Source organism: Pollicipes pollicipes, unplaced genomic scaffold (assembly GCF_011947565.3).
Source record: "Pollicipes pollicipes isolate AB1234 unplaced genomic scaffold, Ppol_2.1 Scaffold_1801;HRSCAF=2106_pilon_pilon_pilon, whole genome shotgun sequence".
NCBI classification, from domain to species: Eukaryota; Metazoa; Arthropoda; class Thecostraca; order Pollicipedomorpha; family Pollicipedidae; genus Pollicipes; species Pollicipes pollicipes.
In genome coordinates this window covers 13065-38588 of record NW_023596000.1, presented here as the reverse complement: position 1 = coordinate 38588, position 25524 = coordinate 13065, and the positions used below count along the sequence as shown (strand labels likewise).

At 56.0% G+C, this 25524-nt stretch overlaps 2 protein-coding genes across 3 annotated transcripts; both read right to left on the bottom strand.

The window, feature by feature from the left end:
* Positions 1–353: 353 nt before the first annotated feature.
* Positions 354–7717, bottom strand: LOC119095953 (ankyrin repeat domain-containing protein 26). Its single transcript, XM_037218818.1, has 11 exons — positions 7700–7717; positions 7254–7493; positions 6734–6907; positions 6126–6168; positions 5288–5442; positions 4620–4799; positions 4222–4294; positions 1568–1779; positions 1014–1199; positions 711–845; positions 354–440 (listed from the first exon to the last, which is right to left on the bottom strand). Exons 1-11 carry the CDS (start codon positions 7715–7717, stop codon positions 354–356), a joined length of 1503 nt encoding a protein of 500 aa, XP_037074713.1.
* A 366-nt stretch (positions 7718–8083) lies between these two features.
* On the bottom strand, positions 8084–12969 carry LOC119095943 (meiotic recombination protein DMC1/LIM15 homolog). 2 transcript variants are annotated; one of them, XR_005093957.1, is made up of 2 exons: positions 12915–12969; positions 8084–8215 (listed from the first exon to the last, which is right to left on the bottom strand). XR_005093957.1 is itself a non-coding variant. In XM_037218803.1 (2 exons), exon 2 carries the CDS (start codon positions 10566–10568, stop codon positions 9537–9539), a length of 1032 nt encoding a protein of 343 aa, XP_037074698.1. In that variant the 5' UTR covers positions 10569–10586; positions 12915–12967; the 3' UTR covers positions 8413–9536. The 2 variants fall into 2 exon arrangements, 1 of the variants encoding a protein (XP_037074698.1); XM_037218803.1 differs by lacking the exon at positions 8084–8215 and adding an exon at positions 8413–10586 and having other exon boundaries at positions 12915–12967.
* Positions 12970–25524: the final 12555 nt, after the last annotated feature.

Here is a 25524-nt window from a genome sequence, read left to right as displayed (position 1 = left end):
GCGCCACCCACCCACCGCCTGGCGCCACCCACCCCGGCCATCCGCCTGCACCGCCCATACTACCCTGCACTGAGGCGACCTACAGAGCTGCCAACGCGCCAGCACTGACCTGTCACACCCCCTCCCCGCCTCTCCACCTCCCCACCGGAGCCGTCCAACTGACGCCACCAACTCCGGCCACCCGCCTGCACCGCCCATACTACCCTGCACTGAGGCGACATACAGAGCTGCCACCGCGCCGGCACTGACCTGTCATACCTCCCTCCCCGCCTCCTCACCGGATCCGCCCGCCGGGCGCCGCCAAACCGGCCACCTGCATGTACCGCCCACACTACCCTGCATCGAGAGGCGGCCTACAGAGCTGCCAACGCGCCGGCACTGACTGACCTGTCGTCTCGGTCCTCGTCGCTGGAGCCGTCGGACGTGGGCGACACGACAGCCTGGCGGCGGCTCCTGGTCAGCCGGAGTGCGCCCACGTCCAGCGAGAGCCGGCGGGCGGGCGCGCGCGCGCGCCGCCTCTCTGTGGCCGCCTCCTCCTCCTCCGAGCCGTCCCCCTCGGCGATATCGGCCAGCGAGCTGATGCTGACACGCAGAGGGCGGCGCTCGGCCGCCGACGCCGACGCCGGAGGCGGCGGCGCCACGTCCGCCGAGCGCGAGCGGCGTCGGCCGCGCGGCGGTGGCAGTGGCGCGGCCACCGCCGCCGCCGCCACCTCCGGCGTCAGCTGCGCCTCCGGACGGTACATGTCCTCCAGCTGGTCGTCCGCGTCGAGCTCGGCGCCGGCCGCTGGCTCTGGTGCGCTGCGCACGCTCAGGAACGAGTCGAGCGAGACCGAGTGGCGCCGGAACTGGGGCAGCTCGTGTGGGGTGTGCGAGCGCGAGCGGCGCCGCATGGTACGCAGCGGCGCCAGCACCGCCCGCTTCAGCGAATGAAGGGTGCTGGCCGTGCGCTCGCGCAGATCGGCGCGCTGGCCCAGCGAGCCGACCGAGGCGACCGAGGCGCGCCGGCGGCCGGCGCTGGGGAGCGAGCTTGACCAGTCCGGCTCGGTGTCCAAAAGCGGTAGGTTGACCGAGACGCGGCGCCGGCCCGGCCCGGAGGCCGGCCACTGGCTGGCCGGGACGGTGTCGTTCTGCGCCCAGAGCTCTTCGCAGCCCTGGAGTGTTCCCTCGCGGCCCAGGGTGCCGGCCAGGCTGGTCGAGCACTGCCGGTCACACGGCGGCGCAGGAACGAACGTCAGAGGGGGAGGGGGGCAACCGAGCTCTGATTAAGAATATCCAGATGGATGACCTTACCGACAAGCACAAAAAACGCGTCACGACCGTGCCCACTTACCCAAGACGTAAAGCATGACGCAAGGTAGACACATTGTCGTCCATAATCTACCTGTGGTTATTTGAAAACTGACCGCAACGAAAATCTAACAGCTCAAGCTTTAAGATCACATTCCAAACGGGAGAGATGATCGTGCATCCGTACATAACAGCGTATAAACGTCTGCCATGCGCCTGAAATCTGTACCCGCCTTCATCCATGGCTGTTCAACTTCTGTCGGCCACGGAGGCCCCTCACCTGCGTCTGGCTCTGAGATACTGCGCCGCTCTCGGAGGCGGACGTCCCCGACGAATGCGCCGGCGAACGGATCATGACGCTCTTCTGGCGGACCGGCGGATCCGGCGCGGCCTCCTCGTGCCGCGGTGACCCCGGCCGCTCGGGAGTCCAGCCGGCCCCGCCGCCGGCCGACGAAGAGTCGTCCCAGGAGTCGTCGGACGCTGGCGGCGAGGCTGCGCGCGCCGGCGGCGCGTCCAGCCGGGCCGACGCCGCGCCGTCGTCGGCTGCCGACGAGCTGTCGTCCAAGCCGTCGCTGGTCTCGGCGGCGGCCGGCGGGGCCGGAGACCCGTCCGCGCACCAGCTGACGATGCGGCGGAGGGGTGGCAGCGTCGGCTCGCGGGTCAGGTGCGGCGGCGGCGGAGGCGGCACACCCGGCGCCGGCTCCTCGGGCCGCGGCCAGATCTGCGCGGTCGGCCCGGCGCTGACAGACGGTACGGCGCCCACCGGGGGCGCGGCTGGCGGCGACCCTGACACCGTCTCCACGGACTGCACAGACAGGGGCTGGGCGGGGTCAGTCGACTTCATAGACGCTGGCTGCGATGTGCCTACCGACTCGACGGACAGCGGCTGGACCACATCTACAGACTCCAAGGCCAACGGCTGGACCGTACCTGTCGGTTCCACAGACGGGTGTTGTTCGGGCGCGACAGGTTCGCCGGGCAGCGGACGGGCCACGGTCACTGACTGCTCACTGTCGCTCCAGCTGTCGGCCGCCTCCGACTCCCCGGCACGGTTGTCGGTCACGCCCACGGTCTCCAGCCCGGAGACGCTCCCAGAATGGGCCGATGGAATGGACACCATGTCGAACTTCGGTGAGAAGTCACTGCATCCGCTGTCTTCAGAAAGGCCCGCTGCCGCTTGCGCACACGCCGCTGCAGAAAGGATCACGCTCGTTCTACGTTTGTCTGCGACATTTTCGGCAGGTGCAAAAACGCTGCTGTCTTCAGGTTTGCACGTGCGATTGTTGTTTGTGCTACACTCGGGATCGCTCCAGCTATCTTCATCGGCGCTTTGCATCGCGCGGACGGTTTCTCCGCCGATTTCGACGCCTGTCTTCCCTGTCCCTCTTTCGACGCCTGACGTTTGCAGCTGGCCGCGCCTGTTGAGTTTCTCCGACTGGACTGGGCTGGAAAGAGATGCGTCACTCAAGCTGTTATCCGCCGAGCCTCGCTCTGGGCAGCCCGGCTTCAGTCCCGTTGGGCTGGACTGCCGTCCGGACTTTTCACGGTCGGCGTTACCAAGGCCCCTACCGACGGCAGGTTGTCCAGCCGCCGCGCCAGGCCTCCCAGCCCGACTCCCGCTGCCCGGCTGCTCGGCCGGGTCCCGGCGCGAGTTCAGGTCCCCGAGTAGGTCCGCGTCCTCGGAGAAGTCCAGTGATTCGGACTCGGACTTCCCACCAGCCGAGTGAGTGCGGGGCGTCGGAGATTGGGAACGAGGCGCCGGCCTCGGGCTCGTCACGAGTCCGGCCGCACGGGGGCTCGCCGGAAGTGGTCCGGCTGGCTGCCTGCTCTTCGACCCTGTCGCGGTAGTTTGACTCGGTCGATCCAGAGTCGCGCCTTGATCGCCCCAGCCTCCGCCGGGACCAGGTCGCCCCTCCCCGACCGAGCTGATAGGCGACCGGGCCAGCACTGGACTGATGTCTCCCCAGCTGTCTCCCGCCTCGGCTGGCGGCGGCCTCGCGACGGTCTTTGTGTGCCGCTTGCCTCCATGTCCCAGCGGTTCAGCGGCGGCGACGGGCGACCGGGGCAACACCGGGCTAACGTCTCCCCAGCTGTCATCGTCGTCAGCCACCTCCGCGGCCATACATTCGACAGGAGATTCCTGGCGAGCGAGTGTGCTGTCGGTGGCTCCTCCCTTCACACCAGACGGATGAACATCACTGCTACCAGAACTGACACCTCCCCAGCTGTTCTTCATGGCTGCTGCCGCGCCCGCGGCGGACGCGACCGGCGAGCCCGGCAGAACAGGACTAACCTCGTCACCCCAGCTGTCACTCTCCGCCGAGTCAGCGTCCGCAAACTCGGCCACCGGCCCCCCTGCGGGGTCACGTGTAACTGGCGCAGGCTTGGCACCTGACCGGGGCAGCACCGGACTGACGTCCCCCCAGCTGTCGTCACCGTCGACATCGCCCGGCTCGGCAGACTCAGCGCAGCCCGCCGCCACTGGACTGCCGTCTGCAGCACGGCCGTCCTGCGCCGACGCCGCCTCTGCCGCGCCAGCAGCGGGACCGCGAGAGATCGGGCTGACGTCCCAGGCGGGCTGCTTTGGAGTCCGCTCGCCGGCGGCTGCCGCTGCGCCCGGCTGAGACGGCGGTCCGCTGTTCTCACTCCAGCTGTTCTCCGAGGCCGCGGCCTGCGCTGTGGCCGGCCGCCGCTCTGACACAGCGCTGCGCGTCGCCGCGCCGTGCCTCGGGGACAACTCGGACTCGGAGCCGCTACCGCTGGCGGCGCCACCGTCGCCGGGGCCGGGCGAGCCCCGCCCCCGGCTTGGCGTCCGGTCCGGCCGCCGCCTGGTACCCCGCCGGCCCGCAGCGGCGTCCCAGCCGGCGCCGCTGCTGTGTTCGAAGTCGGACCCGGCGCCGTCTGGGGGGAGGCGCCTGACGCCGCTGACTTCACTGCAGTCGCCGTCGCTGACGGTCCGCTCCGCAGCTCCGTCAGACAGGAAGCAGGCCGGCAGCGGCACGGACGGCTGCAGCACGCGCCCACACAGCGGTCTGAGCTGACGTGCCCAGGCGGAAACTAAAACAACATATCTGTGCGGAATGTATTTTAACGTGAATCGTGTCATTTCACGACAAAATACTCGTGAAAATGGGCATCGGCACACCTAACCTAAAGAAATTTTTGCATCATCGAGTGACCAGTATTGCACTGGAAACTGACTGGCATAGCAAGGAATTTCTCAGACGTATTCCGCAGACTAGCAGCATGTCCTCGCACTCGCCGCCGGCCATCGTCACCGCTGCCAGAGCCAGCAGCGACACTGCAGAGCCGGTCCGACACTCTCTACTGACCTTGCGGGCCGGCGGCGCGAACATCAGCTCCCCATCGTCACTCCAAGAGTCAGAGTCGTCCTTGGCGGCGTCGGGAGCGGCGGCCGGGGAGGGGTGACGCGGTGTCGGAGCGCCGGCAGAGGAGATCGAGGACTGGTGGCGCAGCGACGGCGCACCGGTCGATGAGACCGAGTCCATACGCTGCCGATCACGCACGAGAGCAGATGGTCAAGGCACGACGCCGATGCACGGCGATGGTCAGCACGGCCAAAACAGGGTGCGGGTGACGTTGGGAGCAGTTTTTTTTAAGAAAACAGTTTTTTACAAACGAATTGTTTTATCGACATTCATGCAACTACCGGTGCGATTGAGTTTAAGTACTGCTCAGCACAGTCGTGGCGTGTAATTTGGATGTGGAACCGCTAATGCCCTCACGGTCCGTGGCCTAAAATCACCAGCAGGACCAATCACACCAAAGAATTGCCAAGCCCATTCAACCAAGTTACAAGGTCGCGAAGCCCACATAAAGACAAAAACGTAGTCAATCAGATCAGCCCTGAGACAATGAGTCGAGCGAGCACAATTGGAAAATCGCATGGGGCCCACAAACGAAACAAACATTGCGGCATGCAATATCCGTGCCTGTCAGCGGAGCTGTGTCGGGGGATGGGGGGCAGGGGGCCTGTCACCTGGTGTGTGTGCTCGGCGTCGGCTGGCGGCTCCGGCTGCAGCTCCTCGACGCTGAACATCTGACTGAGGCTGCGGTGCCGCCGGCTGAGGCGCCGGATCAGGCTCTGCACGCTGGCGAAGCCCTCGGCCGCCGCCAGCTCGGCCGCCGTCCGACCTGGGCCGGGCGCGCACCGGCGTCAGCAGAGTGACACTGAGACTGACCGAGACCGAGGTAGACCGGCGCCACGAGGTCGACACTGAGACTGAGTCATACCGAGACCGAGTCAGACCGAGACAGAGCGCAGGCCAGGCAGAGGTCGGGCTAGATTCGCATAGACGGTCCCAGGCGGTGAGCAGTTCACCACCGACGGAAAACGGGGCGTTTGCGAGATATCTGGCGTCGTCTGACGTGGTCACCCGTGGTAGGAGCCCTCCCTCACGGCTTGAATAGTACTAAGACTGAAGCGGCAGTAAATGTCGGTGACAAGGAAGCTAACAACACCACCTTGCGGACTGGTGCAGAACTGTTGATTCCGTCCCTTCGCGTCATCACCATCCACCTCTCCCAGTGCCCCAGCTGTCTCGACCTTGGCTACTCTCCCTGCGCCGCCCCTGAGCGTCGCTCGCCGCGTCTGCCCGTCCCCCCCCCCCCCCCTGCTCCTGTCACGGACCCCCGCCGGCGGCCGCTGCCGTTCGCACCTGTGTCGTCGGTGGCGGCCGGGTCGGCGCCGCTCTCGAGCAGCTCGGCCACCAGGTCGGCCTGGCCGCGGCCGGCCGCCAGGTGGAGGGCCGTGCAGCCGGCCCGGTCGACGGCCGTCAGGGCGGCGCCGTGCCTCAGCAGCGCCGCCGCCTGGTCACCGCGGTCGTGCAGGATGGCCAGGTGCAGCGGCGTGTGGCCGTCCTGCCGCCACACGACATGTCGGCGGTACTGGGACCCGCCCCGACACTGGGGCAGGCTCCGACACTTGGCTCGGCCGACTACACTCATACACCGTACTGGACGCTCGCGTGTGCACGGCTCGAAAGGAAACAGAGTTCCAGGAAACATGACTTAAAATGGAATGCGGTGTAAGCATGTGTGCACGGGATCCGGGAAAGAATGGTGTGTACAAACGACGCCATTGAGGGTGCGACCCGAAACAAATCGGAGCCAATCGCAATGACATGGACTTACCACCAGTCTTCATGGGGGTAAACGTCACGGGAAAAGTAACTGACAGTACCCAGGATCGGCCATGACGTATTTGGTCCTCATCAACCCCAGGCAGCACCGGATGTCTCAGCCAACATTACGTGCAGAGCTGCCCCTGAGGGTCCTCAGTGAGTGGAATCCCTCCAGACACTATCGCACTCTGGGCTATTCCTATGGACCTTCAGCGGTCTCCCTTAGGCCACCTCCACAGTCCCAGCCGCTGCAGGACCCTGCGTCGCCCCTGCGCCCCTGAGCGGCCCGACTGGCTGCTGACCTCGCTGATTTGGTCGACGTTGGTGCCATGCTGAAGCAGCAGCTCCAGTATCCGGTCAGAGCCGTGGCGCACGCTCACGTGCAGCCCGTTGGCCTGCTTGTGGTTCACGTGGCTGGCGTTGGCGCCCCGCTCCAGCAGCAGCCGGGCGGTGGCCGTGCTGTCTGCCTCCACCGCCTGACAATCGTGATCCACGTCAGGTGCCGCCAAGGCAAGGCCGCGTGTCGGTGTTGCGCACCAATGCTTAGCACCCATCGACTGCCGCGACAGGTCAGGTCAGGTCGGGTCAGGTTAATCGCCGGCAATGACACAGTCGGATGAAGATCTGACCACACCTGGCATCGGGCTCCAATCCCAGCAGTCGACCTCTAACAGCGCCGCCGCGGACTCATCGCTATTGCCCAATCCCAGGGCATTGGAGCCCTGTGGCAGCATCTGGACGTGACTGCCCAATCAGCAGCCTCCGGACGTGGCTGCCCAGTCAGCAGCCTCGCACAGAGTGTGAGGGGGGGGGGGGGCGCACCTTGAGCAGCGGCGTGCAGCCCTGGTTGTCCGACGCATCCAGAGACAGGCCGCGGCCCAGCAGCAGCTCCGCCATCTGGCTGTGCCCCCTGGCGGCGGCTAGGTGCAGCAGCGTGCGGCCCTCGCGGTCCCGCGCCTGCAGCCCCGCCGCCGACTTGGCCGTCAGCGAGCGCACGCGCTCCAAATCGCCCTGCCAGACGGCCCGCTGCAGGCCAGAGAGGGAGCGTTCCCGGCCCTCCAGCTGACGGGGAAGACACGCCGGTCAGACGGGCAGGGGCGGGGACAGGCGTACGCACGTCCCACTCACAGGCGGTCCGCTGCAAGCCGGAGAGAGAGCGCTCCCGGCCGCCCAGCTGAAGGAGAAGTCAGCTAATCGTTGACTGGTAAAAAATGAGTTGAGGTAAACACATTGAACCACCTACTTCTCAGCTGTAAAATAATAATTACCAAGTCGAAACCCAGCATGCTCAGCTTTCTAGCCAATTTTACCAAATATATATTTAATTCCAGCTTTCACCATAATAAAACTTTCGACTTTCTATTACATTCTGGACCTGTAATACACCTGTAATACACCAGCCACATAGGTTCAACGAACAACAGTGGCAAGCAAGTAGGCATCGAGAGCTGACTCCACACCAGTATCGAAGACAGTAAGCTGGCCCCCTCCCATGCGCTGACAACTAGGCCCGAACCCCAGCCCCAATTCCAGAAGGGAAGGGGCTGAGCCGTTGTCGGGCTCTTCAGACCGTGACCGCAAGATTGACCGCGTCCGCCCGTCCCCATCACCGCTGCCGCTCACGTCATAGGCCGCTGGCCGGTGCTGCGGCTCTGGGTCTGCGCTGGCCGGGTCGGCCGGTGGCGTCGCCGGCGGCGGGCCCGCCTGGTCGGAGCTGCGGCCCACCTTGGCCAGCCGGGACAGCACCTTCCGCATGGTGGCCCGTCACGTGACGGTGGCCATATCTGTAACGGACACGGCCTCTGCTGCACGGATCACTCTTACAGGTCACGTGATGACAGCCGTCTTTCCTGACACATGTTAGCCATCTCCCCACCACATGACGTAAGCCGGTCCTGTAGGGCACTTAGACACTGCTTCACGCCTGTCAGGTGCCATCTGAAACCCTTGCTGTCGCTGTGTAGACTGTCAGCCGGTACTGGTTCTCCCTCCCCCGCCTGGTTGTGCTCATGTGTCTCAGAACATACCCAGAATCGTTCAAGGGCCGCCTGATGCGAACCGGAGGGCCTAGCTTCGGCGGCAGTCGGCGGGCTCAGCGCAGGCGAGGATGGTGAAGTGGCAATGGTGCGTGCTCGTGACGCCCGTGACGGCTACACACCCCATACAGCTGTACGTCAGGAGACTACAGGCGGCGACCACTCGTGGCAGGTGGAAAAAGACAGGTACTCGCTGTGGCTTATTTGCAATACGGTCCGATCCAAGGCGCGTTGCGTGCCTGGCAATCCGTGGGAGCAGTTTTGTTTTCACGAGTCGATGCGTTGTAAGACAGAGCCTTCCTTTTCATCTGGGTAGTGGACACAAGCTGACCTGATTTTAGTAACGCTATCATGGTGAAACCCGAGGTAAACACAAGTCGCGCAAAACGCCGCACTTGGCGAACACGGGCACTGAGCTGCAGGAGGCCTCCTAAATCGCCTGCATTCTGCCCGAATGTAGAAACATCCAGCCAAGCAGGCCGGTGAAGACAAACATCACAAAGTATGCGGCGCACATATGTATCGTGGTTTTCACAAGAATGATCAAACACTACAACGAACAGGCGGCTGAATGAATGCAAATGTCTCGCATAAGGTACATGTCCACGGCACGACTGACAGAAACAAAGTGGTAGGAATAAACATGACAAGACAATGAATAGTAAAACAAGTCATCACTCCCATTAACAATGAATTGCACAGCTCTGGCGTTGTGTGGATGAGTCGCTGCGTAAAATTACACGATAATCCCCAAAACGCGAAAAACCCTCAGTTGCACTCACTGATCAATGGCTCTTTATCACACCATCATTTCATCAGCACACAGTCTCTCGAACTGGCGCCGTCAGTATCGAAGGCACACATCTGAAGCACTTGTATGCTCCCAGATAGCATACACTGAGATGAATGAGCTGCCGTTAAGCTCACGTGCCTGCCTTTCTACAGCATCGCTCATCCCACCGTCGCCCAACGCTTCAGAGGCCCTTCGCGCAAACCCGTCTGAGCGTCGCACCGCACGAGAGTCGCACCGACCGACGCCGGGGGACGCCTCGGCGGCCGTCGCCGCGCGCTACTCCTTGGCGTCGGCCACGCCGCCCGTGGTGATGGCGAACGTGGCTTCCGACTCCGGTAGGTCGGGGCTGTCGTAGATCTTGGCGATGCGCACCTCGCCGCGTCCCTTGCGCAGCGACAGCCGCGTGGTGGAGGCGTGCGCCAGAATGTGGCCGCCCACCGGCTTCTTGGGATCAGCCTGGAACGACAGCGCCGCGCCCGGGTCGGCCGTCATCTGGTTGGTAAGGAACACGGCAACGTTGTACTCCTCCGAGATCTTCTGCAGGCGCGACAGCATCTGCGCCAGCTTCTGCTGGCGGTCAGCCAGTTCGCCACGGCCGCTGAAGTCGACGCGGAACAGCGCCATGATGCTGTCCACGATCAGCAGTTTAAACACGCCGGCCTCCTCGTGCAGCTTGGCCGCCACCATGTCCATCAGCTCGTACTGGTGCTCGCTGGTGTAGGCGCGCGCGTACAGCACGTTGTCCAGCATGGCGCTGTGGTCGAGGTTGAAGCGGTCGGCGATGGGCCGCAGCCGGTCCGGCCGGAACGTGTTCTCCGTGTCGATGAAGATGACTTTGCCGCCCGTGTAGCCGTTCTCCCCGGGCAGCTGTGCCGTCACGCACAACGTGTGCGACAGCTGCGTCTTGCCCGTGCGGAACTCGCCAAACGCCTCGGTGATTGCCATCGACTCGAGGCCGCCGCCCATCAGCTTGTCCAGCTCCTGGCTGCCGGTCGAGATGCGGAACACGCATTTGCGCCGGTCGCTGAACTCCAGAGCCGTGACGAAGCCGTCGCTCAGCAGCTTGCAGCACGCCTCCTTCACCTTGTCCACTTTGGCCTCACTCAGCCCCTTGATGGCACACAGCTTCTTCTTGGTGGCCATCTGAATGCCCTTGAGCGTGCACACGCCAGCGCACTTGAGCTTCTTGATGTCGGCGGCGTTGATGCCGTGGTTCTGCAGCACGTCGACGTCCAGGAAGAACTCGTCATCGTCGCTGACCTCCTGCACCTCAGTGCCTTCTATCGCTTGCTGCTCCTCCGGAAACATGGCGGGTTCAGGGAGGACCTAGGCAGGAGCAACACAGCGAGGATGAGTGGGCGTGGATGGTGATGCTCGGCGATCCGATGGTATAGAGGGATGGAGACACGTTAGTTTCGTCCGTGACACCAGTAACATCGGCAAATAAAAGCCGATGAACCAGTCACAAGTTGTATGCAACCACCAGGATATAAGGCAAAAATCCATGCCATCTGTGGTGCATACTGGCTGCAGCACCCCATCACCAATTTAAATAATTTGGAAAAGTGGAGAAACTCTTGATTTGGGATTTCAGATTGTCAACTATCTCCTGGTTTAGTGGCTAAAAGCACAACCAAAAAACCAGCTTCATAAAGGGCACATGCCTATGAGCTTGCATATTATGCATCAATCATCAGACTATGAGCAATATGGAGACAAGAGTCTGGTCCGGAGGTCAAAATTAAATAGCTGTTGCAGAGAAAGCACATACAAGCACTGCACAGACTGCAATCACCATCAGTTTTGGACCACGAAGCATTGCAAAATTGTGCTGTGCAGCAAGACTCCAATATAATTTTGGCGCTTCAAAACTGCTGAGGTAGACTGCATTTGTGTCAAATCTTATAACTGTGTGTGTGTGAATGTGCGAGCATGTGTGTGTGTGTGTGGGTGGGTGTGGGTGTGGGGTGTGGGTGTGGGTGTGGGTGGTGGTGTGGGGTGTGGGTGTGGGTGTGGGTGTGGGTGTGGGTGTGGGTGTGGGTGTGGGTTGGGGGTGTGGGTGTGGGTGTGGTGCATGTGCATGTGCATGTGCAGTGTGTGCATGTGCATTTGTGTGCATGTGTGTAATCAGCAAGCTGGAAGGGGAAAGGTGTGCATGATCAGTGTGTATTTTTGTCTAAAATATAGCCAGTGTTAGGCAGCTTTTATATTGTAGATATCATGTCAAGTCCTAGAAGCAATGCCAAGTGATGTTTTACAGTGAATATATTATCAAATCATATCTCTAATTTTTAGCCTTGCTTACTGCTAAATTGTCATCAAGATATTAAGTTTGGCAATGGTATGATTTGCAGCAAACACAATTTGCATACCTTAAGCAATTAACACATCAAGGAGCAACACTCTTCTCTGTAGGAAACACTGCAGGCTGTCCTCTGTTATATCAGCAACAATTTGCACCACAGCAATACTTGCATTTTCCCTTCATCACAAAAAGAGTGGATTTTAGCATTTCATAATAAAGTTGTCCAGTACATTAGTGAGGAAGATTATTCACATGGATAAAACAGTAGCAACAGCCTTGTTGCCCAGAGCAAAACCAGGAAAATGGAGATATAGATGGGCTGATATTTCAGCAACATTCCTTATCAAAACAACAGCAGAAGACTTCTGCAGAAGACTCATAATAGAAGGGCATGTGTCTGTTATAAACACTTCTGCTGAAGACTTGTTATTGTTTTGATAAAGGTATGTTGCCAAGACATCAATCCATCCATATCTCCATTATCCTGCTTTTTCTCCAATGAATAAGGCTATCACTACTATCTTACATATTTGATAATAAAAGTGTGTGCTGCATTAAACAAAAGTTGAGTTATGGCATATAATTCTGATAGCTTCATTTGTTCCTTAAGACAGGTAACCACTCCAACTCTAAATTCTGTATGAACATCACAAATTTTGGGCTTCAGTATCAGCTACACAAGACATGAGTTTAGAGCAACAGCCTGTTAAATTAAGGCAGTGACTGCATATAGAGGCATGGAGTTGCCTTGCATATGGAGCCAATGCTAGTCCATAATGACAGTAAGCATGCTTGAGGACGAAAAGGCTGACAACAGGTGTTAAGCATTACTAAATGTAGTGCATCAATACAGTAAAACTTGGTTTAGAATCCATAATATTTATGTTACATTATCTGCACATGCATCAGTGAAATGATAATCCAGTGTACCATTTGTGAGGTGTTGGTTGAAGATAATCTCTAGCACTTCCTACCATAGATGAAAACAAGTGTGTATCTTTTTGGAAGTCAAAACCATTTCTACCTAAAATGACCTTACTTTCCAACAATCCCCGCACACTGCATGTCCTGTCTAAATCAACATGTAGTTAGTCCTGTGTTTGGAATATGAATATGGTAGGACTTCATACATAGCACGTGCTTCATTTCGCTAAATAAGCACTATCTCACTCATTCATCCTAAGCGAAGCTAGGGTGCAGGATGAATCGACGAAAACGACGCGAAATGCAGGATTCACGAACACTTCGGTGCAGCCTAGTAAAGGTTTATACCCCATGCAAATATGACCACAAAAACTGATAAATTTTGTTGGGCTTGAATGCAAGTGTAACAGCATGGGACGTCTTACTTGTCGAGGAAGGATGCGCGTGAAGACCTCACCCGGACCAGACCACCGCCACTCACCCCAACGCGAACAGCCCGGCACGCAGCAGAAGAGCGAGGAATGTAAACATTTCGAATAGCTTCGAGGCAGTTAAATAAAATTTCAACACTTGTCTTGTTTAAAATTTTTGTCAAATGCTACAAAACACAGCCTATATTGACGTGTCATATAACTTACACTCGAATAAATCAAGACAATTTCCAACACTATTAAACGAGATGCCTCAATTGCATTCCTTTGAGGAGAATTTCAAGCAAACTTATTGCACTCTGAACACCATCAGACATCAGCTGATCAGCCGACATCTGCATCGCAGGCTGGCGAAAAGGCCGTTCGTTCGGTTTTACATCAACGCATTTAGATAGAAAAACCGTCTTGTAGAATATTACGATTCGAGATATATTCGTGTCTCAAGCGCCAAATGCTGCATTCACATCCTATTGCCACCGTTCAATTCAGACCTGTTCTTGATAACATTGTTACAGATTCTGGGGTCGATTCCGACTCTTTCAGTCCAGGACGGCAGAACACACAGAACCGGCATCCAACCTGCCTTAATAAGCTGGTTGGTATTAAGCACAGGTCCAGTTCTTCACGCTCTGAAATGTGTTAAACGCCTGTTGGAAAGCAAGATCACTGTATTAGTGCAAAGTTTTCCACGTGTGACATTTTCCGTGCAGTTGACATATCGCTGACCTTTTATGCATGGCAGCATCTATGTACCAACCTACGTGCATGTCATTTATCACTCGAACTTAAGGTGACATGTTTACACATGTGCACAAATGGATTTCATGCACGCCTCCAATTCATCCCAGTTCTTTCTTACAATGACATAGCCATTGTAAGAAAGAACTAATCCACAATCATCATGCATAATACCCCAACACATAATCTACACTATAATTCATAATCCATAATGCAATAATAATCCATCACGGGTACCCGCACAAAAAGTGGAATGGAAAAAACTGATTTAAAAAAATTAAACGAAAAAGGTCAAACGAAGGAAGTAGAAACATAAAAGCCAAAGAGAATAAAAGTATGACCGGAAAAAGTCGAAGGACAAAAAGTCAGCATAAACGTAAAGGTATTGTGTGCGTATATAGGTTGGGCTAAAAACATGAAACTATTATTAACCGACGAACCCAGTGACGACATGGCCATGCCAACACAGACATGAATCCGATGAAGTCGTGGGACGGCTACGCTGACTTGGAAATCTCTGATCACACAGAAAAGGTTTTCGAATGTTCACATGAGATAGGTGGCTCAAGGCGGCGCTCGCGGGAGTGTTCCAGCCGGCCCGGCCTACAGAGTTCTGCAGTCGAGCCTGTCGATATGGTCTGGCTATCTGGGGCTAGAAGTCCAGGCATGAGGGGATTCGCTCGCCCACTGGCACCACATGCACAGAGCGGGCAGGGGGCACACCACTGGAGTTACGCCAGACTTTATCTGGATGTCACCATGGTATTGCTGTAGACTAGAGGTTCCGCTTGATCTCATTGTTGGTGTGCTCCGTGGAAAAGTGTTGGGCCGTGACCAATTAAGAGCGTTCTCTTACGGTACTGGACAATTCATCATCTATTGTGAGCGCTCGTTCACCGTTGCAGCAGTTTTGCAGATGCATTTAGCCATTTTCGCCTATTCTGATTGGTAGAGCTGACTAGAGGAAGATATTGCAAATCTCTTTTAGGCGCGCCATCACATTACCTATCTTCTTCAGTGCTTCTCTCTTCGCGGACGGCGTTCTGCTTTCTACTTCTGGAAATGTCACCTGACTCTGCTAATACGCCAGCACTGAGCGAACCAGCGCAGAACAATATCAGCCGTCTTAGTGCCAAGGCGCATTCATCACAGCGGGCTGAGACCAAACAACGCCAATAAGCTATCTTCAGCTCTTCTGTCGCCACTTCTCGGCGGCGCTCCGGCCGCTGGCATGTGTTTATCTCAGGGAAACCGCGGACGTCTGCGTCGCCCTCGTGTCATTGGTCGCTGCCTGTTACCGGTCGCCATTGACGCGTACAACGACACTGCCGCCCGGCTCCCGAGGCTGGCCAAATCGGCTCGACCTTGGCTCGGCGCCGGAAAACTGCGACCGCCGACGTGCGCGCCACGTGGCAGATGGTCCCGGACATTGGCGGTGGTGGACAGTCTGCTGAGAAAGTGCTGCCGAGCCTGGGGCACGCATGGAATTGGACAGACACACCTTAGCAACATCAGCCGGGTGGGAAGAAAAAGAGAGCATTTGACGCTCGCTCAAAAACTCGGCCGTTACAAAATATCGAAATCAACGGAAGAATTCATAAGTAAATTAAAGCGAGCATATTTAGAACAGTCTAGCTAGCTAGAACGCAACTAGCATACCCTATGAAATCGTAAGTAGGTGTTACGTTACTAAATATATATTGGCCTTGAAACAGATAAATTAAGGCATGCTAGGATATACATTCATGCTAGGCTTCATGGCAACTACCCACACTCTTCGTCTGTGGGATATAATGTGCCGTTGTGTAGCATGACTCAGCCCAGTCTCGTTCTCTGAGGCCGTGCGGCTATCCGCGGCACCTTGGCACACAATCCCACCCCGCTGCCTTGCCAAAGCCACACCGATGCGCCGTGACCGCGATTCGGGGCTGCGGCGTAGTACGTACGTGCCCCCCCCCCCCCCCCCCCCCCCCCGGTTCCCCTTCCGCTGTTCGGGCGGAGCACATGACCTCGTCATGCGTCCCGGTTACATAACATCGGTCGGGAGCGACGCGACGCGACGCGACCGACGCGGCGCCGCGCCGTCCCACTGCCGCACGACGCAGAACGGCCGGCGACCGGCGCCAAGGCAGACACCTGACGGCCGACCAAATCACCCCGTTGGAGGCGGGGTCGATTTCGCTTGCGCCCCCCACACGCAGCTGTGTGAAGAGCGCGGAGCTCAGCAGCCCGCGAGCAGCCCCCTCGCCAACCCTCCTCGCTTCTCACTGGGCCCTGTCTGGAATGACGTGGCCAGTGTACGCCGGGTAAACTCTGTGAGCGGGTCCAACACTCAGAAGACGTGCCAGGCATGTAAGATGCTTCCTGTTTGTGAAGCGGCGCTCGACTGACCTTCCGATGGGGGCGGCCCTCTCCAGTTTCTGGGAGAGCAGTTTCGTGACGATTCATGAACTGCTGTAAGGATGAGATGTTTGAATATGGACGGAATAATGCGTAACAGGTGACAACCACGGCCCGTAACGTGGACGACGTATGTAAGGCAACTATGATTCACATGTATGCGTCGTAATATGCGGTCAATACGTTCAGCTTGTTAGCAATAATACGTCAAAAGCATGGACTGCATCATGAAGACACTAAGGCGAGAGCAAGCCTCGCACAGAATCGAATATATGTCGTGATAACAAGCCGAACGTAGACGAGTGCACCGTCAAAACCGGTTTCATGAATAGACAGATGCAATGTCATCAACACCAATCACAGCAGATAAATCGGCCTACCTTAGACGGATGTGAGGCAATGTATCGATCAAACTTATGGATGCCAGCCGTGATAACGCAGATCCAACGGCAATTCCAGATCAAACTGTAATTGCAGATCTAACTGCAGCATAACGCAGTCCAACCGCAACTGCCGCAGACGTGACGTGACAACACGATCACACGCAGCCGAGCGTGACGTGACGGGTCACTGACACTACAGACAAGAGTGACATAATGACTTCACTCGTGTGAAGTTAGGGGTGACGCGATCACTCGGTCGAAAGGTGAACGGATGTGACACGATAACTCGATCCACACAGACGTGACGAGATAACAGAAGGGGAGACGAGTGTGTGCAACAGGAAGACCGGGTCCATGTGCGGGCGGATGTGGCACGACAATTTAGTCACAATGCGGTTGGGTGGGACGTGATAACACACTCCATATGCACGCGGGTGTGACCCGAAAACTAGGTCCATGCTGTCATACAGGTGTAACATGATGGCTCGATCACATTGAAAACGCAGGGGTGTTACATCGGCATCAGTTGGAGGGGCGCCATCGCCTTTCCGTTACTTGCGAAGTGGGCCTCTTAATAGCTTAACAGCTAACTTAACAGCTTGAGGCGTACTAAAGGGGCGCTAGAGGTGCGTGCCCCTCCCCGCTATTTTGTGCATGCATTGACGCGCTTCTGGACAAATGTCAACGATGAAAAATCAAGGGAGACAACTAACAGCAAGCAAATTTAGCCTTGTCGTGCTAAATCGTTTGTCAGAGAAAATTTAAACTGCGCTATTATTGCCTTCATGCACGCCTCTATTGGCAGTTCCCCATCCGTATAGACATGATAGAAGAACACAAAACTAAGCTTGCTTATAAAGCTTTATTGTTAGAAATACGTCAAAAAGTTTTTTAAAAAAGCAAAAAGTCGCTCGGGACAAAAGCAGGGTTTCGAGACATCTCAATTTGATCGATGCAAGGCGGAAGAGCCCCTGTGGCTGGTTTTGCAGACGGCTATGATCCTCCCTCTGCGGAGGAATGTGTCATGACAGTCTGATCCACATCCAGACGAGCATGGCGCGATAAACACGCCGCCTGCTGCCAAGGCCGCGCTGTCGGACCGGTTGAGGGTGTGTTTGAGTCGACGGGTGGCTCGCACCGACCAAGGTCACCCGGTGGGTGCCCGCCGCCGCCGCCTCCGGCTCCGCGTCGGAGTCGCAGGGGCGGTGTTAGGTGACCGGTGCGGGGTGCCGGCCGTCAAGGGCGGTCCCAGGCGGGTGGTGACTGCGAAATGAGTGTCGAAGGGGATTCGAACCTTGAACGTTTTGTCATGCGACACTGTCGTCGTGTGTCCAATAAATTACTTTGCAATAAGTGTATTGTCCTGTGTTTCTGAAGCCTACGAATGAAACTGACAAAACGGCATGGCAGTTTCATGACAAGTCAAGATTAAAATGAAAGTTGATCATAGAGTCAACTAGCAGCATGGTTAGCAGCGAACGGAGTAGTATTGCAATGATAATTGAAATTGCAAGATAATGAAGAGATATGTTCTGACTGGAATACATCTCGGAATGGACAATATCAAGTGGCAAAATTTTGATAAGGTAAGTATCGACAAGGTTAACGGCGAAACTAAAAATGATTAAATGTAAAAAATTGACAAAAAGGAAGACCAACATACTAAGCGATCAAATAGTAGCGCATCGTTGTGGAAATTGTCTGTACGTTTACATGTCGCAATTAACAACGGAGTTGAATCGGGGGGGGGGGGGGGGGAAGTCGAAACGCGTCGAAAGGACATCATCGTTAAATTTAGAATGGGCAGGGGTAAATTACAAAGCTGACGCAATCAGCAAGAAAATTACTGCCAGGATAAACGGTGGATACGTATAAATTTAATTCGGTCTCTGATAACATGCCAGACATATAATTTACGTGATCTATAGAATCTCGCCATAACCTGCTGGCAGATCCCAGCAACAGACCATACCTCTCAGAACGGCGAAGGGAACGGGACTTGCGTCTCTTTAGCCTTGGTTTTCTAATTATTTGCATGTGGCATGCAACAACGCCTTCAAACTCTGAGATCAAATATAGCCGTGACGTAACCTAACCAAACCTGATCCATATCATCCAACGTAGGCTAAATTAAGCAAGTTTAAACGCACACAAACTGCAGGTTTTTAAATGCATTTTCGAGGAACGTTATGCATATAAATAAGACAATACCGTTAACCTTATTCGTCGTAGCGTAACCAGGAAAAAGTGGGGAGAGCTACATACAATCACTCTTTTTTCTGGTTATTCTACGAGGAAAAAGGCTAACAATGCTATTATTCAAGTCTACGTGTTCTGTCTGCCCAGACCAGACACGAGCGCTGCGAGACGGCAACTGTATTAACCCGCGAAGCGAGCGGGCGGCGCCGACCCCGGCGGGCGGCGCCCCAGGCAGTACACCGCTATTCGGGGCAGCGGCGTACCAAAGCGCAGCAGCACTGGCGGCGCGAGCAGGGGCGGCCTCAGGCGCACGCCAGTAACATCATGATACATATCCCCCCTTGAGTAAATGCAAATAAATGTATAATATATAAAAAACGCTTTCGAAACGAAATCACTGGCGACAGACTGCTGCTTCCCTGCTGCTGCTATGCTGCTTCTGAGGCTGCTGCTTCCCTTCTGCTTCTCGGACTGCTTCTTCTCTGCTGCTTTCCTGCTGCTTCCCACCTGTTTTCCTGCTGCTTCTCTGCTGCTTCTCTTTGATGTCTCTCAGAAAACGCGGGCCACTGCGTGTTTTACGCGGACTGAAACTAAGCAGTGGCGTTGGGGCCTTGTGTCTGGGGCACCTTGCGCGTTGCAGGGCTGGGCCGCAGCTTCTGTCAGCGGCGGCAGCGACGGCGGCGGGCGCCGCTTTCGACGCGGGCGACGGCACGCTGGTGGTGGCCGTGGGCACCACCGATCGTGGTGCAGGCGCCGGTTCGCGCGGCTGCGGTTGCAGCAGCGCCGGTGGCGCCACCTCAGCATGGCGGGCCAGAGAGGAGGTCTGGAGCGGACACCCTGTGTGCAGAACAGTCAGGCACGCCGCGTGGAACCGTGCTGTGTCAACACCTGAAACGGAGGGATCTGCATCAGATGATGTCCGGTTGCGACGATAGCGAGTACCCTTGAGCTCCACAAGGTAGCTGCGTCTAGAGAGCTTCTCTATGACGGTGGCTGGCTCGGACCAGCTTGCTTCCTTCTCCGTCTTGATCCGAACATGATCCCCGGGCTGTAGCTGCTGAAGATCGCGGGCACCGTGTCTCCGGTTGAAGCATGTCTCCAGCTTCTTCTTCCTCTGCCGATCTCGGAGTTTGGCATGCTGCCATGTCTCTTCTCCGGTTGGCTGAGCGATGGGGAGACGAGATTGAAGTTCGCGTCCCATCAGGAGACGGGCTGGGGAGTATCCGGTTGCTTCCACAGGCGTCGTGCGGTAGTGAGGAGGGCGAGGTGGGGGTCCCCTCTGGCGAAGTATCCACTTGGCGGTTCTCACGGCCCGGTTCAGCTGCTCCGTTGGAAGACGGCGTGTGCGGGTCTGTGATGCGGTTTGTAAAGCCGTAGGACGCTGTGAAGTTGGCGAACGAGCTTGAAGTGAACTGCGTTCCTCCGTCTGTTGTCACGAGGTCTGGTACCCCCAAGCGGGAAAACAGGCGCTTCAGACGCTCGATGACTGCGCTGCTGGTGAGACTCGGGAGGCGTTGTATCTCCAGATACCTGCTGAAGATGTCCACCGTGACGAGCCAGTTGCAGTTGTTGAAGTGGAAGACGTCTGCTGTAACGTGCGTCCACGGTCTTGATGGCGTTGGGGTTGTCACCAGTGGCTCAGCGTGCTGGGCTGGCGCGTTCACCTGACAGAACGAGCAGCTCTCGAGATGACGCTTCAGGTCGATGCTGAGTTGAGGCCACCAGATCGATTCTGCTGCCCTCTGGCGACACTTGTTTCAGACCGAAGTGTCCGTCATCATGTAGTCGGGTGAGCATTTCATCTCGCAGACTCTGAGGGATGACGATGCGTCGCCCGTGCATCAGCAGTGTACCACACGTTAGGTACAGAACGCTCATCTCTCCCCGAGAGGCGAAGTAGTCCAGCAGGTCGGGATGCTTCGCTCCCTCCTTCCAGCCAGAGAGAGTCTGCTGAACTACGCGTTGTAGGGGTTCGTCTGCTTGCTGGGCCTTGCTGATCTCCACCAGACGCTGTGGAGTGGCGGGAAGATCGCTGAAGATTCTCTCGCAGAATCCATGCATGTCTTCTTGAAGCACAGCGCTGATTTCATCCTGCTTCTGGAGCGGGTGACGTGAGGGGAAGTCGGGCACCAGGTGCTGCTTCCACTGGAACGAAGACCGCTGTGGGGTTGTATCGCATCAAGCGCATGAGCATGCGCTGGCATCTGATCGGCGCATCCACGAGATTTTTCGTGTTAACCAGCGGGATCAGAGGCTTGTGGTCCAGATGCAGCTCGAACGACGGCAGTCCGGACAGGAACATGTGCATTTTCTCGCACGTCCACGTCGCGGAGAGTAGTTCCTTCTCAATCTGGGCCCATCTGGTCTCTGTGTCAGTCAGGCTTCTGCTGCAGAACGCGACGGGTTTGAAGACGGAGCCGTGCTTCTGGAGAACACAATCCCTGATGCCGAAACTGCTGGCGTCGGCGCTGACCACCGTCTCTCGTGCTGGATCGTAGAACGCCAGAGCTGGAGCTGAAGTGACGGCTGCTTTCACGTCATCCAGCGTCTGCTGCTGCTGTGGTGTCCAGATCCATGCTACGTTCTTCCTCAGAAGCTCGTTCAGTGGTCTTAAGCACTCCTGGAGTGTGTGGAACGAACCGGCCCAGGAAGTTGATTACTCCGAGCAGAGACCTTAGTTCATTGACATTCTTTGGTGGTTGGAGCTGCTGGATCGCTTCGAGCTTCTCTTCGTCCATGCTGATGCCGTTCTTGCTGATCTTCATCCCCAAAAACTTGACCTCGTTCTTCCGGAACTCACACTTTTTCCTGTTCAGCTTGAGGCCAGACTCGTGGATCCTCCTGATGACGGCCTCGAGACGTGCATCGTGGCTGGCAGCATCTCCGAACACCACGGTGTCGTCCATGTAGACGATGACTCCGGGCAGTCCGTCCAGCATCTCCTCCATCTTCCGCTGGAAGCACTCCGGTGCGAGCGAGATCCCCATCGGCAGTCGCAGGAACCTCTTCCTGCCGAACGGAGTGATGAGCGTGGTCATCTTGGAGTTCGCCTCGTCCAGCGGGATCTGGTAGAAACCGGAAGAGGCGTCCAGCTTGGTGAAGAGCGTCGCGCCACTCAGCTTGGAGGTCAGCTGCTCCAGAGTAGGGATCGGGAACACCTGTCGCTTCACAGACTGGTTGAGTCTCTTGTAGTCAACCGTGATGCGGACAACCGCTGCTCTTCGGCTTCGGGACGGGGACCAGCGCAGAGACCCAGTCCGTTGGCTCTGCCCTCCGACGTGATGATACCGTGATGCTCCATCTTCTTCAGCTCCTCTTCCACCGGCTTCATCAGTGGCAGCGGGATATTTCTTGCAGTGGCAAGGGCGAATGGAACAGCATCTTCACGGAGCTGAATGCTGACCGGTGCTGTTTTCAGGAGACCTGCCTCTCCGAAGACGTCTTCGTTGACTTCACCTGTGAATCTCAGTACGCCCAGGCGCGAGCAAGCAGACCTGGAGAGGAGATCATCAGCTGAGTCAACAACGTAGAACACTTCAGGCTCGGCTTTGTTCTTGAACAGGAGTGTTCCGTGCATCTTTCCTTCTACTTTTAGCACGCTACAAACACTTGTCAGAGTATTTGAAGCATGTTGAAGCGGCGGCAGTTTCAGCTTCTTGTACGTTTTCAAGCGTCAGAATGCTAACATCAGCGCCAGAGTCAGCTTTGAAAGCGACTCGTTGACCATTTAGAAGGACTGAAACTCTCCATGGCGCGCAAGCTTTGTCTACTTCGTCAACAAAAATGTTGGGCGGCGATAGTTGTTCAATGGACTCTGTCCGCGCACTCGCTCTGACACCGTTGGAGCGACAAACATACGCAAAATGATCCATTTCCTGACAGTTGTCACAGATTTTTCCCTTAGCAGGAGAATCTTTCGGAGACGCATGACGTGCTCTTCCACAGTATCTGCATGCTGTTGAAAAGTCGCTGACTATGCTGTTGCCGTTGTGCGGTGGAAGGCTGCTGTTGACGTCTGTACTGCTGGTGCTGCTGGCGCGGCCTGCCTGTGCCGCGCCGGTGCGCAAACCCTACTGATATCAGGCGGACCAGAGCTATCACGGCCGTTCACTGATCTCGACATTACGCATCATCGAAATGACGGTATTTGCAGACACTTCCTCCTCTAGTGACCTCAGCTGAATTCTACGGGACAGCTCCATGTCAGACATTCCTGAGATGAGACGATCTCTGATACGCCTCATCAGCGTCAGCGAAGCTGACAATGCTCAGCTAGAGAGAACAAAGCTCTGATGTACGATTCATTAGTCTCGCTTGAGCTTTGAGATCTAAGCTCGAAGTTGTGACGCTCTGCAATAAAGTTCCTTTTCGGAATGAAGTATCCGTCTAGCTTTGAGACAACAACTTCAAAATCCTCTCTGCTCAGCAGTAAGCTTAAATATTGGCACGATATGCTCAGCCTGCGGACCCATGCTGTAAATCAACGCAGGCAACTTGAACGTCACCGTTCTCTTTGTGTAGTCCCGATGCCAGTCTGTAGCGGACGAACCGATCACGCCAGGTCGGCCACCTCTCAGGCGATGTAAAGTCGAATTCCTCAGGAGGACGAAATCCAGGCATCACGACTTGGTTCACAACTCACAATGCTTAAATTAGTGTGCTGCTCATTCTTGCTTAAGCTTACTCTAGGTCCAATGCGGCTGCGCCATATTCAAGTCTACGTGTTCTGTCTGCCCAGACCAGACACGAGCGCTGCGAGACGGCAACTGTATTAACCCGCGAAGCGAGCGGGCGGCGCCGACCCCGGCGGGCGGCGCCCCAGGCAGTACACCGCTATTCGGGGCAGCGGCGTACCAAAGCGCAGCAGCACTGGCGGCGCGAGCAGGGGCGGCCTCAGGCGCACGCCAGTAACATCATGATACAGCTATCTCATCCATACACAAACTGTTCTAAACCTGATCTAACCTACCTACTTTATCCCATCATGCAGGCAACATGGAGCAAAAGCCAAATAAAGACATTGCCTTTTCGTACTTTTGCTGCGTGCATATCTAAATAATCTCGATCACCGTCGGCCTTAAGATATCAATGGATAGCATTTATGCAGTACTTTCATTCATGGTACTTGACTTCACGACCGTTGGTTTTGGACAACAGATCTCGCTTGCTTCTCTGCGTCAGAGACGTCACTGCGGCGTCAGTATCTCTACCGCCAACGACACAACGTCGCCTCGTTTTTCATCACCATGAAGTCGATATTGCCTACTCATCATTTCATGTGTGCGGTACTTAATGGCTTGGTCCAATATAAGAAAAGAACAAGCGCAAAATGACGAAACGACGTAGAATGACATCCATAATGGCGAAACAAAAGACGATTCCGGAGTAAGGTTTTCCACCTTTTGTGCTATATCTGAAAAACTATGTGTTCGTCCTCCGTTTCTCAATTTGTTTGTGCATTTCAGAAGAGATGCTTGTGGAATGAGGCGGAACGAAACATGCACTAGTTGAGCAAACGCTAGTGTGGATAAGGTGAGTGTAAACCACGTGACTCATGAGGGTCATGATCCGCACATGCCTCACTCCCCTCTCCTCCTTGACTACGTTCCTAAGTTAACATTTGTAAGCTATTTAACACTCATGGATCACTTGGAAACATTAAGTGTCCCCTGGTGGGGGCCTTGTCCGAGCAGCAACACATACCTTGTAAAGCAGCCCCTGTGCGGACTATAGTGGCCCCTGCGCGGACTATAGCGGCCCCTGCGCGGGCTATAGTGGCCCCTGCGCGGACTGTAACGGCCACTGTGCGGATTGTGCGGAGGACCACCCGTAGGACTAGGACTAGAATAGGACTACATGTAGTGCACATAGTTCTGCCCCATCGTTATTCGCTTTCCTTCATCTCGTAGCCCCGCAATGGTCCGTTTCTGGCCGAGAGAGCTCTGATCCAAACCAAACCAACCCGAGCGCCTGCGTCAGTTGACGGTCCGCTCGGTGTAAGGCTGCTATATCCATCGTTGCTGAAGCTTTGCGGCATATTTTCGCCAGCTAATACTTTGCACAACCTGCTTGCCCTAAATATACGAGAAGTGTCTTCCTGTGACGTGCCAAAACCTGCCCCCTTCTCGCACACGCCGTGGCCGACACGTGAGTCGGATGTGTGCGTATTTCGGTGGTGGATGGCGTCAAACCCGTTGCATGCAAATAAGTCAAACCCGTTGCATGCACAAATTTCACGGCGATTCGAGCGGCCGTCAGCGCTATGCGTCCAGTGAAAAATGTGGACAGATAGCCAGCCAGCTAGATAAACAGACAGACAAACGGAGAGACGGAGATAATGATAGACAGGCAGACATACATACGGACAGACAGACAAACGCACAGACAGACAGACAGGCAGACAGACAGACAGACAGACAGACAGATAGAAAACGTTCGCTCGAAAATTAGTGAATATATTTTATTTGATAAACTTGACGTGGACTTTGATTTTATGCATTCAAATCAAAACCGCTTATTCCTGTTCTGAAAAAGTGTTGTAAGCTAAATCCGATGGCATAAGCTTTCGGGGACAATTTGCACAGTGTGTAAGGTACAGGGACGGGTTAGAATTGACCAGGCGGTGAAATATCACGCCGATGGGATCGAAGCTGAGGAGGACAATACGCAGGCAGATACCGCCGAATGCAAGAGACTCTTCTAGCCATAATTTCAGCATTTATTGCAAAAGCTCCTCAGTATATCATTGTTTAACCATAGAACGCTTGTGTGACGTCGGAGTCGCTGCCAGATACCTGTGTCGGAATTACCGCTGTAGCAGACGAGCCGACCCACTCGTAGTACTTCATCCTGCCGAGAGATGACGCGCGTATTGGCGCGTGTTT

Excerpts from the sequence above, each read along its gene's own strand:
- LOC119095953 (XM_037218818.1), bottom strand. Across the intron at positions 4,800-5,287 it reads ACGCCGAGCACACACACCAG|CGTATGGACTCGGTCTCATC; the intron begins GTGACAGGCCCC and ends CGTGATCGGCAG. Across the intron at positions 1,200-1,567 it reads TATCTCAGAGCCAGACGCAG|TGCTCGACCAGCCTGGCCGG; the intron begins GTGAGGGGCCTC and ends TGTGACCGGCAG.
- LOC119095943 (XM_037218803.1), bottom strand. The coding sequence starts at position 10,568 with ATGTTTCCGGAGGAGCAGCAAGCGATAGAAGGCACTGAGGTGCAGGAG.